The sequence below is a fragment of the Rana temporaria genome, chromosome 7 (assembly GCF_905171775.1).
Source record: "Rana temporaria chromosome 7, aRanTem1.1, whole genome shotgun sequence".
NCBI lineage: Eukaryota > Metazoa > Chordata > Amphibia > Anura > Ranidae > Rana > Rana temporaria.
The window spans coordinates 203,426,144-203,444,835 of record NC_053495.1 but is presented as its reverse complement, the minus strand read 5'-3'; the positions used below and the strand labels follow the sequence as shown (position 1 = coordinate 203,444,835).

At 45.9% G+C, this 18,692-nt stretch overlaps 1 protein-coding gene across 4 annotated transcripts in view; it reads left to right on the top strand.

Annotated features, from left to right (window-relative positions):
- The first annotated feature begins 4,748 nt into the window (after positions 1-4,748).
- Positions 4,749-18,692, top strand: part of C8A (complement C8 alpha chain) — a 46,888-nt gene continuing 32,944 nt past the window's right edge. Inside the window, exons 1-2 of one of the 4 annotated variants that reach the window (XM_040360852.1) lie at positions 4,749-4,899; positions 15,832-15,917. In XM_040360852.1, the coding sequence (XP_040216786.1) occupies positions 4,818-4,899; positions 15,832-15,917 (168 nt within the window). In that variant the 5' untranslated portion in view covers positions 4,749-4,817. Of the gene's footprint in view, positions 4,900-15,828; positions 15,926-18,692 lie in introns of all 4 variants that reach the window. The other 3 variants (XM_040360850.1, XM_040360851.1, XM_040360849.1) reach the window with 3 other exon arrangements.

Below are 18,692 nucleotides of genomic sequence, written 5' to 3'. Positions count from 1 at the left end.
CTGCGCAAAATATGGGAGGACGCCCTCGAGGCCGCAGACAAAGGAGAATCTTGTCTTCTGGTTCTGTTGGACCTAAGCGCAGCTTTTGACACGGTAGACCTTAAATTATTACTGACACGGCTTGGTGAAGTAGACGGAGTCACGGAATGTGATTTATCCTGGTTCTCCTCCTTCTTGGAAAACCGATCACAAACAGTCAAACTTGATCCTTTCACTTCTGAAAAACGCACGGTGTCATGCGGAGTCCCCCAGGGATCCCCTCTGTCGCCTGTTCTGTTCAATATCTATCTCCGCCCCCTTTTTGAAATCATCAGCAACCAGAAGTTACTCTACCACTCTTATGCAGATGACACACAACTTTATTTTTCGCATCTGCAACAAAAAGGATCATCATCTCGGACTAGAGAAATGTCTCTCTTTGATAGAAAAGTGGATGACAAAGAGTTACCTTAACCACTTGCTTACTGGGCACATAAACCCCCTTCGTTCCCAGGCGAAATTTCAGCTACCGGCACTGCGTCGCTTTAACTGACATTTGCGCGGTCGTGCGACGTGGCTCCCAAACAAAATTGACGTCCTTTTTTCCCCACAAATAGAGCTTTATTTTGGTGGTATTTGCGGTTTTTATTTTTTGCGCTATAAACAAAAAAAGAGCGACAATTTAAAAAAAATATATATATTTTTTACTTGTTGCTATAATAAATATCCCAATTTTTTTAAAAAATATATATTTTTTTTCTCAGTTAAGGCCGATACGTATTTTTCGACGTATTTTTGTAAAAAAAAAAAAATCGCAATAAGCGACTGGTTTGCGCAAAAGTTATAGCGCCTACAAAATGGGGAACAGAACTATGATTTTTTTTTTATTATTATTTTTTTTACTAGTAATGGCCATCTGCGATTTTTATTGGGACTGTGATATTGCGGCGGACGTATCGGACACTTTTGACACAAATTTGGGACCATTCACATTTATACAGCGACCAGTGCTATAAAAATGCACTAATTACTGTATAAATGTGACTGGCAGGGAAGGGGTTAACACTAGGGGGTGAGGAAGGGGTTAAATGTGTAGCCTGGGTGTGTTCTAACTGTGTGGGGGAGGGGGACTGACTGGGGGAGGTGACCGATGCTGTGTCCCTATATACAAGGGACACAGATCGGTCTCCTCTCCTCTGACAGCACGTGGAGCTCTGTGTTTACACCCCATCATTACGCACAGAGCTCCACGTCCCTGCTGTGTTACCGACGATCGCGTGTACCCGGCGGACATCGTGGCCGCCAGGTACACGCGTCAACTTCCCAGCGATGCACTGGGACAGTGTTTACCCGCTGCGCGCCCCCCAGAGGCACGCGCGGGTAATGCACTTGAAATGACGTCCAAAGACGTCCAGTTGGCACCTGAGAGCCGCGCTGTTGACGTCTTTTGTCAATAGCGCGGGTCTCAAGTGGTTAAACTCAACGGCTCTAAAACAGAACTCCTCCTGTTTCAGGCCAATCGAAAGAATCACCCCGCAACAACATGGACTCCCCCGCCCATTCTGGGTCAAACCATCACCCCTAGCACCAAAGTCAAAAGTCTCGGAGTCATCTTCGACACCAACATGACAATGGACGCACAAATAGGGTCAGTAGTCAGCGGATCGCACCATCTGCTGCGCCTACTAAGCAGACTCACCCCATTCATTCTCAAAGAAGACATAGCAGTCGTGGTGGGAACAATCATCAACTCCAGACTGGACTACGTAAACGCCCTTTACCTCGGACTCCCAAAATACCAAATCGCTCGTCTGCAAGTCGTTCAAAATACGGCCGCCAGACTGGTGACTGGGAAAAACCATGGGAATCAATCTCACCTTCACTGAGATCCCTTCATTGGTTGCCAATAAAAGACAGAATCACTTTCAAAGCACTCTGTCTGACGCATAAGTGTATTCTGGGAAACGCCCCCCAATATCTATGCGAAAAAATAAAAGCCCATAACCCCAATCGCATTCTGCGATCCACCAATCAAAACCTCCTCCAGATACCCAAAGCCAGATACAAGTCCAAAGGAGATCGAAGATTTGCGGTCCAAGGACCCAGACTATGGAACGCTCTACCAACCAGCATCCGGTTGGAGGTAAACCACCTGGATAAAGACCCATCTCTTCTGAGGGCCCAGGGAATGGATACCAAGCGCCCAGAGGCGATTCAGTTCGCATGTGCTGCGCTATATAAGTTTCTCACTCACTCGCTTCTATATTTTGCTCAGTAAAGAGTTTACTTTAAAAATCCTGCAGCATTTTCATCAACAAGGACATTTATTATTAGCAAGGGGCCCCTAATGTGCCAAAAGACTGTGTTATTGCTCAGTGACCACTAGGTGGCACCATAATACCATGTTATCCATGTTCATAGTACTAGACCCAGCGCAATACAACATGCAGGATTGGGACGCTGCATGAGAATTGTACAGTATAGAAGACACGCATGCTGCATGAGAACATACAAGACACACATGCTGCATGAGAACATACAAGACACGCCTGCTGCATGAGAATATACAAGACACGCATGCTGCATGAGAACATACAAGACACGCATGCTGCATGAGAACATACAAGACACGCATGCTGCATGAGAACATACAAGACACGCATGCTGCATGAGAACATACAAGACACGCATGCTGCATGAGAACATACAAGACACACACGCTGCATGAGAACATACAAGACACGCCTGCTGCATGAGAACATACAAGACACGCCTGCTGCATGAGAACATACAAGACACGCATGCTGCATGAGAACATACAAGACACGCCTGCTGCATGAGAACATACAAGACACGCCTGCTGCATGAGAACATACAAGACACGCATGCTGCATGAGAACATACAAGACAGGCATGCTGCAAGAGAACATACAAGACACGCATGCTGCATGAGAACATACAAGACACGCATGCTGCATGAGAACATACAAGACACGCATGCTGCATGAGAACATACAAGACACGCATGCTGCATGAGAACATACAAGACACACATTCTACATGAGAACATACAAGACACGCATGCTGCATGAGAACATACAAGACACGCATGCTGCATGAGAACATACAAGACACGCCTGCTGCATGAGAACATACAAGACACGCATGCTGCACGAGGACATACAAGACACGCATGCTGCATGAGAACATACAAGACACGCATGCTGCACGAGAACATACAAGACACGCATGCTGCATGAGAACATACAAGACACGCATGCTGCATGAGAACATACAAGACACGCATGCTGCATGAGAACATACAAGACACGCATGCTGCAAGAGAACATACAAGACACGCATGCTGCAAGAGAACATACAAGACACGCATGCTGCATGAGAACATACAAGACACGCATGCTGCATGAGAACATACAAGACACGCATGCTGCATGAGAATATACAAGACACGCATGCTGCATGAGAACATACAAGACATGCATGCTGCATGAGAACATACAAGACACGCATGCTGCATGAGAACATACAAGACACGCATGCTGCATGAGAACATACAAGCTGGCTGCCATGCACAGCTGTACTTTATAAACCACTTCCCCGACCAGCGGATGAGAATATACGTCTACACAATGGCACGGGCAGGAAAATGGGCATACCTGTACTGCCCAGGAACTCGATGTTCCCGGGCGGCCCGCGATTGCAGTCGGGAAAGGCAGAACAGGGGGGATGCCTTTCTAAACAATGCAGGGATCTACATGTCAAGGATCTACTGCTCCCTGTGATCAGTGACGTGTCACTGGTAGCTCCTCCCCCCTAACAGTAAGAATCACTCCCTAGGACACACTTAACCCCTTCAGCGACACCTAGCGGTTAACCCCTTTCACTGCCAGTGTCATTTTCACAGTAATCAGTGCATATTTATAGCACTGTTCGCTGTATAAATGACAATGGTCCCAAAATAGCGTCAAAATTGTCCGATGTGTCCGCCATAATGTCGCAGTCACGATAAAAATCGCTGATCGCTGCCATTACTAGTAAAAAAATAATTATTAATAAAAATGCCATAAAACTATCCCCTATTTTGTAAACGCTATAGCTTTTGCGCAAACCAATCAATAAACGCTTATTGCGATTTTTTTTAATCAAAAACATGTAGAAGAATACGTATCGGCCTAAAACTTAAAATATATTATATATTTTTGGGTGATATTTATTACAGCAAAAAGTAAAAAATATTGTTTTTTTTTTTCAGAATTGTCGCTCTATTTTTGTTTATAGCGCAAAAAATAAAAACCACAGAGGTGATCAAATACCACCAACAGAAAGCTCTATTTGTGGGGAAAAAAAGACACACCAATTTTGTTTGGGAGCCACGTCGCACGACCGTGCAATTGTCAGTTAAAGCGACGCAGTGCCGAATCGCAAAAAATGGCCTGGTGGTAAATCTTCTGGCCCTTAAGTGGTTAAACTGAAATGTAGGTCTATAGTGAAATCCAACCACATGGGGGGCAGAGTCTGGTGTCCTGGGGGAACGTTTACCGAGATCGGAGTCCACCCCCCCCCCCCATTGTTGATTAGTTTAGCAAACAAAACTGTGATTACATTAACCCCCCCCCCCATTGGCCTTCCAAACGTTTGCTCTGAGTTTGGAAATCCTCTTCCCGGATTCTCTGGGACAATATTGAAGTTGCTGTCAATGATTTACCCCCCCCCCCCCCCCGGGGGCTCTTCATGTAACTTCAGACTTTCATTTCTACAGTAAATGGTGGCAAGGAGCTGAAATATCCCAGGATCTCTGAGAATGAGGATTGTTGGGTATGCGGCTCTCCTGGCGCTGTGCTCGGTATCGGCGTGCGTCTGCGGCGCGGTGCGGGAAGGGAGGTCTACTTATCTGCTCAGGTAGGTCCATCGTCTGCTGAATTGGTTCCATTTGGTATGTGATTTCATTGTCTGGTGGCTGCGATATCATCTAGAGATCTGCACCCTCGACACGCCTGGGGCCCCCAAGCTGTGGCCCTCGGACTGTAAGTGGCCCTTTGATATATAATGTGTGGTCCTCAGACCCTTTTATATATGATGTGTGGCCCTCGGACCTTTTGAAATATGATGTGTGGCCCTCGGACCCTTTGGTATATGATGTGTGGCCCTCGGACCCTTTGGTATATGATGTGTTGCCCCCGGACCCTTTGGTGTATGATGTGTGGCCCTCGGAACCTTTGGTATATGATGTGTGACCCTCGGACCCTTTGATAAATAATGTGTGGCCCTCGGACCCTTTGGTATATAATATGTGGCCCTCAGACCCTTTGGTATATGATGTGTGGCCCTCAGACCCCTTGATATATGATGTGTGGCCCTCAGACCCTTTGGTATATGATGTGTTGCCCTCGGACCCTTTGGTGTATGATGTGTGGCCCTCGGACCCTTTGGTATATAATGTGTGGAACACAGACACTTTGGTATATGATGTGTGGCCCTCAGACCCTTAGATATATGATGTGTGGCCCTCAGACCCTTAGATATATGATGTGTGGCCCTCAGACCCTTTGGTATATAATGTGTGGAACACAGACCCTTTGGTATATGATGTGTGGCCCTCAGACCCTTAGATATATGATGTGTGGCCCTCAGACCCTTTGATATATATTGTGTGGCTCTCAGACCCTTAGATATATGATGTGTGGCCCTTGGACCCTTTGGTATATGATGTGCGGCCCTCGGACCCTTTAGTATATGATGTGTGGCCCTCGGACCCTTTAGTATATGATGTGTGAGTGTGGCCCTCAGGCCTCAGCAGTCTGTAGTGGGAACATTGATTAGGAGAATAGATAATAGATAATTGATCTCTACTAGCCTCATGTAACCTCTTCCCAGCTTCGTATTGTCTTCTTCAGCCTCTTCCCACCATCAGTGTATCCTCTCCTCACTCTCTGACCCTCATTTCCTCTATGAGATCTGAAGTCTCTGACCCTCATTTCCTCTATTAGATCTGAAGTCTCTGACCCTTATTTCCTCTATGAGATCTGAAGTCTCTGACCCTCATTTCCTCTATTAGATCTGAAGTCTCTGACCCTCCTCTGCTCTATTAGATCTGACGTCTCTGACCATCATCTCCTCTATTAGATCTGAAGTCTCTGACCCTCATCTCCTCTATTAGATCTGAAGTCTCTGACCCTCATCTCCTCTATTAGATCTGAAGTCTCTGACCCTCATCTCCTCTATTAGATCTGAAGTCTCTGACCCTCATCTCCTCTATTAGATTTGACGTCTCTGACCCTCATCTCCTCTATTAGATCTGAAGTCTCTGACCATCATCTCCTCTATTAGATCTGAAGTCTCTGACCCTCATCTCCTCTATTAGATCTGAAGTCTCTGACCCTCATCTCCTCTATTAGATCTGAAGTCTCTGACCCTCATCTCCTCTATTAGATCTGAAGTCTCTGACCCTCATCTCCTCTATTAGATCTGAAGTCTCTGACCATCATCTCCTCTATTAGATCTGAAGTCTCTGACCCTCATCTCCTCTATTAGATCTGAAGTCTCTGACCCTCATCTCCTCTATTAGATCTGAAGTCTCTGACCCTCATCTCCTCTATTAGATCTGAAGTCTCTGACCCTCATCTCCTCTATTAGATCTAAAGTCTCTGACCCTCATCTCCTCTATTAGATCTGAAGTCTCTGACCCTCATCTCCTCTATGAGATCTGAAGTCTCTGACCCTCATCTCTTCTATGAGATCTGAAGTCTCTGACCCTCATCTCCTCTATTAGATCTGAAGTCTCTGACCCTCATCTCCTCTATTAGATCTGAAGTCTCTGACCCTCATTTCCTCTATTAGATCTGAAGTCTCTGACCCTCATCTCCTCTATTAGATCTGAAGTCTCTGACCCTCATCTCCTCTATTAGATCTGAAGTCTCTGACCCTCATCACCTCTATAAGATCTGAAGTCTCTGACCCTCATCTCCTCTATAAGATCTGAAGTCTCTGACCATCATCTCCTCTATGAGATCTGAAGTCTCTGACCCTCATCTCCTCTATTAGATCTGAAGTCTCTGACCATCATCTCCTCTATGAGATCTGAAGTCTCTGACCATCATCACCTCTATGAGATCTGAAGTCTCTGACCATCATCTCCTCTATGAGATCTGAAGTCTCTGACCCTCATCTCCTCTATTAGATCTGAAGTCTCTGACCCTCATCTCCTCTATGAGATCTGAAGTCTCTGACCATCATCTCCTCTATGAGATCTGAAGTCTCTGACCCTCATCTCCTCTATGAGATCTGAAGTCTCTGACCCTCATCTTCTCTATTAGATCTGAAGTCTCTGACCATCATCACCTCTATGAGATCTGAAGTCTCTGACCATCATCTCCTCTATGAGATCTGAAGTCTCTGACCCTCCTCTCCTCTATTGGATCTGAAGTCTCTGACCCTCATCTCCTCTATGAGATCTGACGTCTCTGACCCTCATCTCCTCTATTAGATCGGAAGTCTCTGACCCTCATCTCCTCTATAAGATCTGAAGTCTCTGACCCTCATCTCTTCTATGAGATCTGAAGTCTCTGACCCTCATCTCTTCTATGAGATCTGAAGTCTCTGACCATCATCTCCTCTATGAGATCTGAAGTCTCTGACCCTCATCTCCTCTATTAGATCTGAAGTCTCTGACCCTCATCTCCTCTATGAGATCTGAAGTCTCTGACCATCATCTCCTCTATGAGATCTGAAGTCTCTGACCCTCATCTCCTCTATGAGATCTGACGTCTCTGACCCTCATCTCCTCTATTAGATCTGAAGTCTCTGACCATCATCTCCTCTATTAGATCTGAAGTCTCTGACCCTCATCTCCTCCATTAGATCTGAAGTCTCTGACCCTCATCTCCTCTATAAGATCTGAAGTCTCTGACCCTCATCTCCTCTATGAGATCTGAAGTCTCTGACCATCATCTCCTCTATGAGATCTGAAGTCTCTGACCCTCCTCTCCTCTATTGGATCTGAAGTCTCTGACCCTCATCTCCTCTATGAGATCTGAAGTCTCTGACCCTCATCTCCTCTATGAGATCTGACGTCTCTGACCCTCATCTCCTCTATTAGATCGGAAGTCTCTGACCCTCATCTCCTCTATAAGATCTGAAGTCTCTGACCCTCATCTCTTCTATGAGATCTGAAGTCTCTGACCCTCATCTCTTCTATGAGATCTGAAGTCTCTGACCATCATCTCCTCTATGAGATCTGAAGTCTCTGACCCTCATCTCCTCTATTAGATCTGAAGTCTCTGACCCTCATCTCCTCTATGAGATCTGAAGTCTCTGACCATCATCTCCTCTATGAGATCTGAAGTCTCTGACCCTCATCTCCTCTATGAGATCTGACGTCTCTGACCCTCATCTCCTCTATTAGATCTGAAGTCTCTGACCATCATCTCCTCTATTAGATCTGAAGTCTCTGACCCTCATCTCCTCCATTAGATCTGAAGTCTCTGACCCTCATCTCCTCTATAAGATCTGAAGTCTCTGACCCTCATCTCTTCTATTAGATCTGACGTCTCTGACCCTCATCTCCTCTATTAGATCTGAAGTCTCTGACCCTCATCTCCTCTATGAGATCTGAAGTCTCTGACCCTCATCTCCTCTATGAGATCTGAAGTCTCTGACCCTCATCTCCTCTATTAGATCTGAAGTCTCTGACCCTCCTCTCTTCTATTAGATCTGAAGTCTCTGACCCTCATCTCCTCTATGAGATCTGAAGTCTCTGACCCTCATCTCCTCTATTAGATCTGAAGTCTCTGACCCTCATCTCCTCTATGAGATCTGAAGTCTCTGACCCTCATCTCCTCTATTAGATCTGAAGTCTCTGACCCTCATCTCCTCTATTAGATCTGAAGTCTCTGACCCTCCTCTCTTCTATTAGATCTGACGTCTCTGACCCTCATCTCCTCTATGAGATCTGAAGTCTCTGACCATCATCTCCTCTATGAGATCTGAAGTCTCTGACCCTCATCTCCTCTATGAGATCTGACGTCTCTGACCCTCATCTCCTCTATTAGATCTGAAGTCTCTGACCATCATCTCCTCTATTAGATCTGAAGTCTCTGACCCTCATCTCCTCTATTAGATCTGAAGTCTCTGACCCTCATCTCCTCCATTAGATCTGAAGTCTCTGACCAACATCTCCTCTATTAGATCTGAAGTCTCTGACCCTCCTCTCCTCTATTAGATTTGAAGTCTCTGACCCTCATCTCCTCTATTAGATCTGAAGTCTCTGACCCTCATCTCCTCTATTAGATCTGAAGTCTCTGACCCTCATCTCCTCTATTAGATCTGAAGTCTCTGACCCTCATCTCCTCTATTAGATCTGAAGTCTCTGACCCTCCTCTCTTCTATTAGATCTGACGTCTCTGACCCTCATCTCCTCTATTAGATCTGAAGTCTCTGACCCTCATCTCCTCTATGAGATCTGAAGTCTCTGACCCTCATCTCCTCTATGAGATCTGAAGTCTCTGACCCTCATCTCCTCTATGAGATCTGACGTCTCTGACCCTCATCTCCTCTATTAGATCGGAAGTCTCTGACCCTCATCTCCTCCATTAGATCTGAAGTCTCTGACCAACATCTCCTCTATTAGATCTGAAGTCTCTGACCCTCCTCTCCTCTATTAGATTTGAAGTCTCTGACCCTCATCTCCTCTATTAGATCTGAAGTCTCTGACCCTCATCTCCTCTATTAGATCTGAAGTCTCTGACCCTCATCTCCTCTATTAGATCTGACGTCTCTGACCCTCATCTCCTCTATTAGATCTGAAGTCTCTGACCCTCATCTCCTCTATGAGATCTGAAGTCTCTGACCCTCATCTCCTCTATGAGATCTGAAGTCTCTGACCCTCATCTCCTCTATGAGATCTGACGTCTCTGACCCTCATCTCCTCTATTAGATCGGAAGTCTCTGACCCTCATCTCCTCTATTAGATCTGAAGTCTCTGACCCTCATCTCCTCTATTAGATCTGAAGTCTCTGACCCTCCTCTCCTCTATTAGATCTGAAGTCTCTGACCCTCATCTCCTCTATTAGATCTGAAGTCTCTGACCCTCATCTCCTCCATTAGATCTGAAGTCTCTGACCCTCATCTCCTCTATGAGATCTGACGTCTCTGACCCTCATCTCCTCTATTAGATCTGAAGTCTCTGACCATCATCTCCTCTATTAGATCTGAAGTCTCTGACCCTCATCTCCTCCATTAGATCTGAAGTCTCTGACCCTCATCTCCTCTATAAGATCTGAAGTCTCTGACCCTCATCTCCTCTATTAGATCTGAAGTCTCTGACCAACATCTCCTCTATTAGATCTGAAGTCTCTGACCCTCATCTCCTCTATTAGATCGGAAGTCTCTGACCTCTCCCTCAATATTTTCACTCACCGGCCACTTTATTAGGTCCCCCTTGCTAGTCCCGGGTTGGACCCCCTTCTGCCTTCATTTTTGGTGGCATAGTTACAACAAGGTGTTGGAAACGTTCCTCAGAGATTTGATAACATCACACAGTTACTGTAGATTTGTCCGCTGCACATCCATGATGCCAATCTCCCGTTCCACCACATCCCAAAGGGTCTCTATTGGATCTGGTGAGTGTGGAGTACAGTGACCTCAGAGAGTGGAAAGCCCCCACACCCCCCCCCCCCCTCCAGGCTCTCTCTGTTGCCTATTTGGGCTCTCCTGTCCTACCGTGGCACCTAGGACTGGCGCTGGTGATTCCGTGTTCAGACAGGTGATAGAGAGATACAAAGTAACATTGTTTATAAATATTGATCAGACAGGAGATAGAGGTACAAAGTAACATTGTTTATAAACATTGCTGAGACAGGAGATTGCGAGTTATAAAGTAACATAGATAGAGAGATACAAATGTAATGTACTTAGAAGTAAACCTAGTGGCTAATTAGCTGCTGGATTTATTTTACAAGTGGCGGAAGGGGGTCCTCTCCCCTCCTGCTGCCCTCTTGTGCCTCGCTGGGCTCTCCTGTACCACCAGGGAAATATCTTCCCCGATCATCTCTATGATATGACAAACTGGAAGCTCTCCTGTCCCACCGTGGAACCTAGGACTGAAGTTGGTGGTTTTGTGTTCAGACAGGAGATAGAGAGATACAAAGTAACATTGTTTATAAACATTGATCAGACAGGAGATAGAGAGACAAAGTAACATTGTTTATAAACATTGATCAGACAGGAGATAGAGAGATACAAAGTAACATTGTTTATGAACATGACAGGAGATTGCGAGTTACAAAGTAACATTTATTATAAACATTGTTCAGACAGGAGATACAAGGCAACATTGTTTATAAACATTGATCAGACAGGGGATAGAGAGATTGCTTAGAGAGAGAGATACAAATGTAATGTAGTTAAAAGCAATCCTAGTGGCTCATTAGCTGCTGGATTGCTTTTACAAGTGGTGGAAGGGGGGGTCCTCTCCCCTCCTGCTGCCCTCTGGTGCCTCTCTGGGCTCTCACGTCCCACCAGGGACCATATCTTCCCTGATCATCTCTATGGTATGAGAAATTGGAAGCGACGGGTTTCCCTATTATGTAAACAGGTCATTTTTAACTTGTAAACACCATCTGATCAAAACCCGATCTTGTTGTGATCAGACTCTTTTAAATCCAGAGGAGAGATTTTGGGTCTAATAAACCTCAGATATCTATATAAAGACTTTCGTTGTCATAGCAATAAAAGTGATAAAAAAAAAGACAGTGTAAAAAATAAAAAAATAAATAAACAAAAGAAACAAAAATGTTATAATATTAAAAAAAAATTTAAGTGCCCCGTCCCACTATGATTGCGTACAAAGGCGAACGCACGTTTCTGTACGTAAACGGCGATCGCACCACACATGTGAGGTATCAGCGCGAGAGCAATAATTCTATCTCCAGACCTCTCTGTAACTCTAAACTGGTAACCTGTAAAGGGGGCGTCGCCTATGGAGATTTTTTTAGGCAGCATAATTTGTCGCCGTTCCAAGGGTGTGCGTAATTTTAAAGCATGTTACTGTTGGGTATCTATTTATTTGCCGTAACCTCATCTTGTATGTTCAACAAAAAAATCTGCCCTCATATTGTGTTTGCGTTCACTAAATTTAATATTTTTTCCTGAAAATTTGCATAAACCGCGGCCCGAATATCGCGTGACATAAGAAACAAAACCATTTTATTTTCAATGGCCTCGGCTCAACAAATACATAATATTTTGGAGTTCCGAGTTATTTTATAGCAAAAAAAAAAATCAGAATTGGCCCCCGGACTGGAAGTAGTTATTTGTGCTCCGGTGTTGTCACCTTGTGGGATGTGGTCAGTGGCGGTGTGTCCATTAAGGGGGCGCATGGGCGGCGCCCCCTCTCTCCTGCCACCCCCTCTATCACCATTGCATGAATCTATTTATGGTCGCCGCTGCCGCACCCCCTATTCAGGTGTCCGCCCCACTTTCCTAACACTGAACCGCCTCTCCGCCAATCAGGTGCTGGGGTCTGTGTTATCTGTCACCTGATTGGCTGAAACAACAGGCGCTGTGATTGGACGCCTATCAGGCGCCCAATCATAGCAGAGGATGGGAAGAGAGGATGGGAGGAGACATTGAGGAGCATGGAGAAGAAGACTGCCATCGTGACCCGCTGCAGCAAGGTAAGTGTCAGGCGGGGCAGGGGGATGCACAGTGGTGGCAATTGATGGCACAGTGGCTGCGTTTGATGGCACAGTGGCTGCAATTGATGGGCACAGCGACTGAATTTGATGGCACAGTGGCTGCAATTGATGGCATAGTAGCGGCAATTGATGGGCACAGTAGCTGCATTTGATGGCACAGTGGCTGCAAATGATTGGCACAGCGGCTGCATTTGATGGGCACAGTGGCGGCAATTGATGGGCACAGTGGCAGCAATTGATGGACACAGTGGTGGCAATTGATGGGCACAGTGGTGGCAATTGATGGACACAATGGTGGCAATTGATGGGCACAGTGGCGGCAATTGATGGGCACAGTGGCGGCAATTGATGGCACAGTGGCTGCATTTGATGGCACAGTAGCGGCAATTGATGGGCACAGTAGCTGCGTTTGATGGGCACAGTGGCGACAATTAATCGGCACAGTAGCTGCATTTGATGGGCACAGTGGCTGCATTTGATGGCATAGTGGTTGCGTTTAATGGCACAGTGGCGGCAATTGAGGGGCACAGTGGCTGCGTTTGATGGCACAGTGTCTGCGTTTGATGGCACAGTGGCTGCGTTTGATGGCACACTGGGAGCAATTGATGGGCACAGTGGCGGCAATTGATGGGCACAGTGGCTGTGTTTAATGGGCACAGTCCCTGCGTTTGATGGCACAGTGGCTGCATTTGATGGCACACTGGCAGCAATTGATGGGCACAGTGGCGGCATTTGATGACACAGTGGTTGCGTTTGATGACACAGTGGTTGCGTTTGATGGGCACAGTGGCGGAAATTCATGGAGATCAGCAGCACTGAGATGAGAGAAAAACAAAAACAGTATTTTACAAAAAGACAATTGTTGAGAATCCACAAATCACAGAGCAAACATCAGCTTTACATCTTCATGCCCGTCGCTGTACATGGCGGCTCTCGGGCTCCTCTGGGACAGCGATGTGTTATAAACATTTGTTCTTATTAGTCTGTTTACCTTTCAGAAGCGATCGTGCGATTCTGTATTATCCCGAGAACAGATGCGCCGCGCCGCGCGCTTTACAGGAGCAAACAACAAAAACTCTATAGAAACACTTTACCGGCTGACTCGTTCCGTATGCTGGGATATCATTCGCTTCTGTCTGTTCCTCTCCATGAACGGCGATCTGTTTATTGTAAAATTATTGAATACAAATTGCCAATCAGATAAAGCCTCAGGGCCCAACCTGTGGCCCTTATTGTGTGGCCCTCGGACCCCATTAGACAATTGTCAGTGTTTTCCCTGCCAAGGGCCTCAGGGCCAGAGCTAAAAAATGTTCATTGGAAGTTTATATTGTTTGGTTTATTTCTTTCACACTTACTTATGATTCTTTATATATTGTATTATGTTTTCTATGACCCTTTTTTTTTTTTTTTGTGAATCTCACTGAGAAGAATATACAATGTCTCTTCAAACTTGTCTGACCATGTCCTGTATCATGTCTGCAGTCTCTGACCATCTCCTGTATCATGTCTGTAGTCTCTGACCATCTCCTGTATCATGTCTGCAGTCTCTGACCATCTCCTGTATCATGTCTGTAGTCTCTGATCATCTCCTGCATCATGTCTGCAGTCTCTGACCATCTCCTGTATCATGTCTGCAGTCTCTGACCATCTCCTGTATTATGTCTGCAGTCTCTGACCATCTCTTGTATCATGTCTGCAGTCTCTGACCATCTCCTGTATTATGTCTGCAGTCTCTGACCATCTCCTGCATCATGTCTGCAGTCTCTGACCATCTCCTGTAGTATGTTTTCACTTCTGACCATCTCCTGTAGTACGTCTGCAGTCTCTTACCAACTCCTGTAGTATGTTTGCAGTCTCTGACCATCTCCTGTAGTATGTCTGCAGTCTCTGACATCTCCTGTAGTATGTCTGCAGTCTCTGACCATCTCTTGTATTATATCTGCAGTCTCTGACCATCTCCTGTATTGTATCTGCAATCTCTGACCCATCTCCTGTATCATGTCTTCAGTCTCTGACCATCTTCTGTAGTATGTCTGCAGTCTCTGACCATCTCCTGTATCATGTATGCAGTCTCTGACTATCTCCTGTATGGTGTCTGTAGTCTCTGACCATCTCCTGTATCATGTCTGCAGTCTCTGACCATTTCCTGTATCATGTCTGCAGTCTCTGACCATCTCCTGTATCATGTCTGCAGTCTTGACCATCTCCTGTAGTATGTCTGCAGTCTCTGACCATCTCCTGTAGTTGTTTTCAGTCTCTGATCATCTCCTGTATCATGTCTGCAGTCTCTGACCATTTCCTGTATCATGTCTGCAGTCTCTGACCATCTCCTGTATCATGTCTGTAGCCTCTGACCATCTCCTGTAGTATGTCTGCAGTCTCTGACCATCTCCTGTAGTTGTTTTCAGTCTCTGGCTATCTCCCGTATCATGTCTGCAGTCTCTGACCATCTCCTGTATCATGTCTGCAGTCTCTGACCATCTCCTGTAGTATGTCTGCAGTCTCTGACCGTCCCCTGTAGTATGTCTGCAGTCTCTGACCATCTCCTGTAGTTGTTTTCAGTCTCTGATCATCTCCTGTATCATGTCTGCAGTCTCTGACCATCTCCTGTATGATGTCTGCAGTCTCTGACCATCTCCTGTATCATGTCTGCAGTCTCTGACCATCTCCTGTATCATGTCTGCAGTCTCTGACCGTCCCCTGTAGTATGTCTGCAGTCTCTGACCATCTCCTGTAGTTGTTTTCAGTCTCTGACCATCTCCTGTATCATGTCTGCAGTCTCTGACCATCTCCTGTATCATGTCTGCAGTCTCTGACCATCTCCTGTATCATGTCTGCAGTCTCTGACCGTCCCCTGTATCATGTCTGCAGTCTCTGACCATCTCCTGTAGTTGTTTTCAGTCTCTGATCATCTCCTGTATCATGTCTGCAGTCTCTGACCATCTCCTGTATCATATCCACAGTCTCTGACCATCTCCTGTATCATGTCTGCAGTCTCTGACCATCTCCTGTAGTATAGTCAGTGCTGGAGACGGAGTAACCCTGAGAAGTCACACTCGATAAGATGCTGACTGAACCTGAAGACAAATAGTTCTCGGATGGGATTGCTGTATTTATATCTTCATGTTTTCTCCAGCAGATCCTCCAGAAGTGCGGACTCCCCCGCCCCCGTGGACTGCCGGCTCGGTCCGTGGTCAGACTGGACTCAGTGCTTTCCATGCCAAGGTAGCAAAGTAAGACTTGATTTGTCACCCGAGGATTTATAACACTCTATAATGGAGAGATAATTGACCTTCCCTTGTTGGGGGCCCCATGGCAGACGGGGGTTGTAACCCTTCCACAGTCCATCCAAATCTAGGTGCTCTTTTAGGCTCTTTTAGGTTCTCACTGCCCCATAGAACATGAAAGTTGCACTACACGATCGCACTGAAAATCGGATCGACATTGATCGCAGGAGTGTGACCCGACCCTTACTCCACGTCTTCATTCCCAGCAAGACTAGCAAGCATGTAGGCGGGGCCCAAGCTGCCCTGTGCAGGTCATAGAGAGCAACCCGGCCCCCCGATTTCCAGGGTAAACGCGTTTCTCAGCCCAATATGTACTCACCAGTGTGAGGGTGTGGGGCCAGAGACCGGACCACTCCACCCTCCTGGATGTGCCTCTCCAACCCCCTCACTCCCAGGGGGATCCACATCCCGGTCCCACATTCCCTCCCGGGCTTAACAACCAGGTTTACACCCATAGGGGTTGATTTACTAAAAGCAAATAGGCTGTGCAGTTTGAAGAAAGTTTTTTTTCACTTTTTAGGATGCTTTAGCTGATCTGCACTGATTAACTTCCATCTGCAGAGGAATAAAACAGAGTTGATACAAAGTAACAACATTATTATTACATTTGTATTTTTCTATCTCCCATGTCACTTTATCTCTCTATCTCCTGTTTGATCAATGTTTATAAACAATGGCCCAGATTCAAGAAGCAATTGCGTCTGCGTAACCATAGTTACGCAGCGCAATTGCTTACTTGCGCCGGCGTTACGAATGCTCCTGATTCAGGAACCTCGTTACGCCGACGGCAGCCTAAGATATGACTAGCATAAGGCTCTTATGCCGTCATATCTTAGGCTGCATTCTTACGTTGGCCGCTAGGGGGCGTTCCCATTGTGGTCAGCGTATAGTATGCAAATTGCATACTAACGCCGATTCACAACCCTACGCGAGCCCTGCGTACGCAGTTTACGTCGTTTGCGTACGTCGGGTTTCGCATAAGGCTGCTCCTGCTAATAGCAGGGGCAGCGAATGCTACGTATACCCGTCGTTCCCGCGTCGCAAAGTTTAAATTTTACGTTGTTTGCGTAAGTGAATCGTGAATGGCGATGGACGCCATTCACGTTCACTTTGAAGCAAATGACGTCCTTGCGACGTCATTTGCCGCAATGCACGTCGGGAAAGTTTCCAGACGGAGAATGCGCACTACTTTCGGTGTGGGAACGCGCCTAATTTAAATGATCCACGCCCCCTACGGGATCATTTAAATAACGCGCCCTTACGCCGGGCATTTTTGAGGAGCGCCCACGCAAATTACGTGGCTATTGCTTCGTGAATGAAGCGCAGCGCAAATAATTTGCGGGGGCGCAGGGCAAAAACGGGACGCTGCGCCTCCGTAAGCAGTGCGCAGCGGTACCTGAATCTACCCCAGTGTTACTTTGTATCTCTCTATCTCCCGTCTGATCAATGTTTATAAACAATTTTACTTTGTATCTCTCTATCACCTGTCTGAAAAATGTTTATAAACAATGTTACTTTGTATCTCTCTATCTCCCGTCTGATCAATGTTTATAAACAATGTTACTTTGTATCTCTCTATCTCCCGTCTGATCAATGTTTATAAACAATGTTACTTTGTATCTCTCTATCTCCCGTCTGATCAATGTTTATAAACAATGTTACTTTGGGGTTGATTTACTAAAAGCAAATAGCCTGTGAATGTTGAAAAGTGCTGTTGCAGTTACTCCAGAACTTAGTAAATGAGGTAAAGCTTTACTTTGCAAAGAATATCCAATCACATGCAAGGGAAAACATTTTTTTCTATAAATATTTTAGCCTTCACATAATTGGACAATGGAAGTAAGCATTTACTAAGTTCTAGAGCAGATGCTCTTGCAGAATGCAACTATTTTCCTTTAGTAAATCCACCCCAGAGTAACATTGTTTATAAATATTGCTCAGACAGGAGGTAGGCCCCGTACACACGACCAGTTTCCTCGGCAGAATTCAGCTTCCGACCGAGTTTCTGGCTGAATTCTGCCGAGAAACCCGGCCGTGTGTACACTTTCGGCCGAGGAAGCCGACGAGGACCTCGGCGAGGAAATAGAGAACATGTTCTCTATTTTCTCGTTGTTCTATGGGAGAACTCGGCCCGCCGAGGTCCTCGGCGGCTTCAGGGCTGAACTGGCCGAGGAACTCGATGTGTTTGGCACGTCGAGTTCCTCGGCCGTGTGTACGGGGCCGTAGAGATACAAAGTAACATTGATCAGACAGGGGACGGGGAGATACAAAGTATCATTGTTTATAAATATTGCTCAGACAGGAGATAGATAAATACAAAGTAACATTGTTTATAAACATTGATCAGATGGGAGACAGTTTAGAGAGATACAAAGTAACACTGTTTAAAAACATTAATCAGACAGGAGATGGAGAGATACAAAGTAACATTGGGCTGGATTCAGCAAGAATTTACGCCGTAAATTCAAAGCTGCACCGGCGTATCTTCTTTCTGTATTCAGAAAGCAAGATACGCCGAAATTAGGCTAAGATCCGACTGGCGTAAGTCTCTTACTCCGTCGTATCTTAGGGTGCATATTTACGCTGGCCGCTAGGTGGCGTTAGGCGTAGAATATGCAAATTACCTGGATACGCAGATTCAGAAACGTACGTACGCCCGGCGCATTTTTTTACGTTGTTTACATTAGGCTTTTTCCGGCGTAAAGTTACCCCT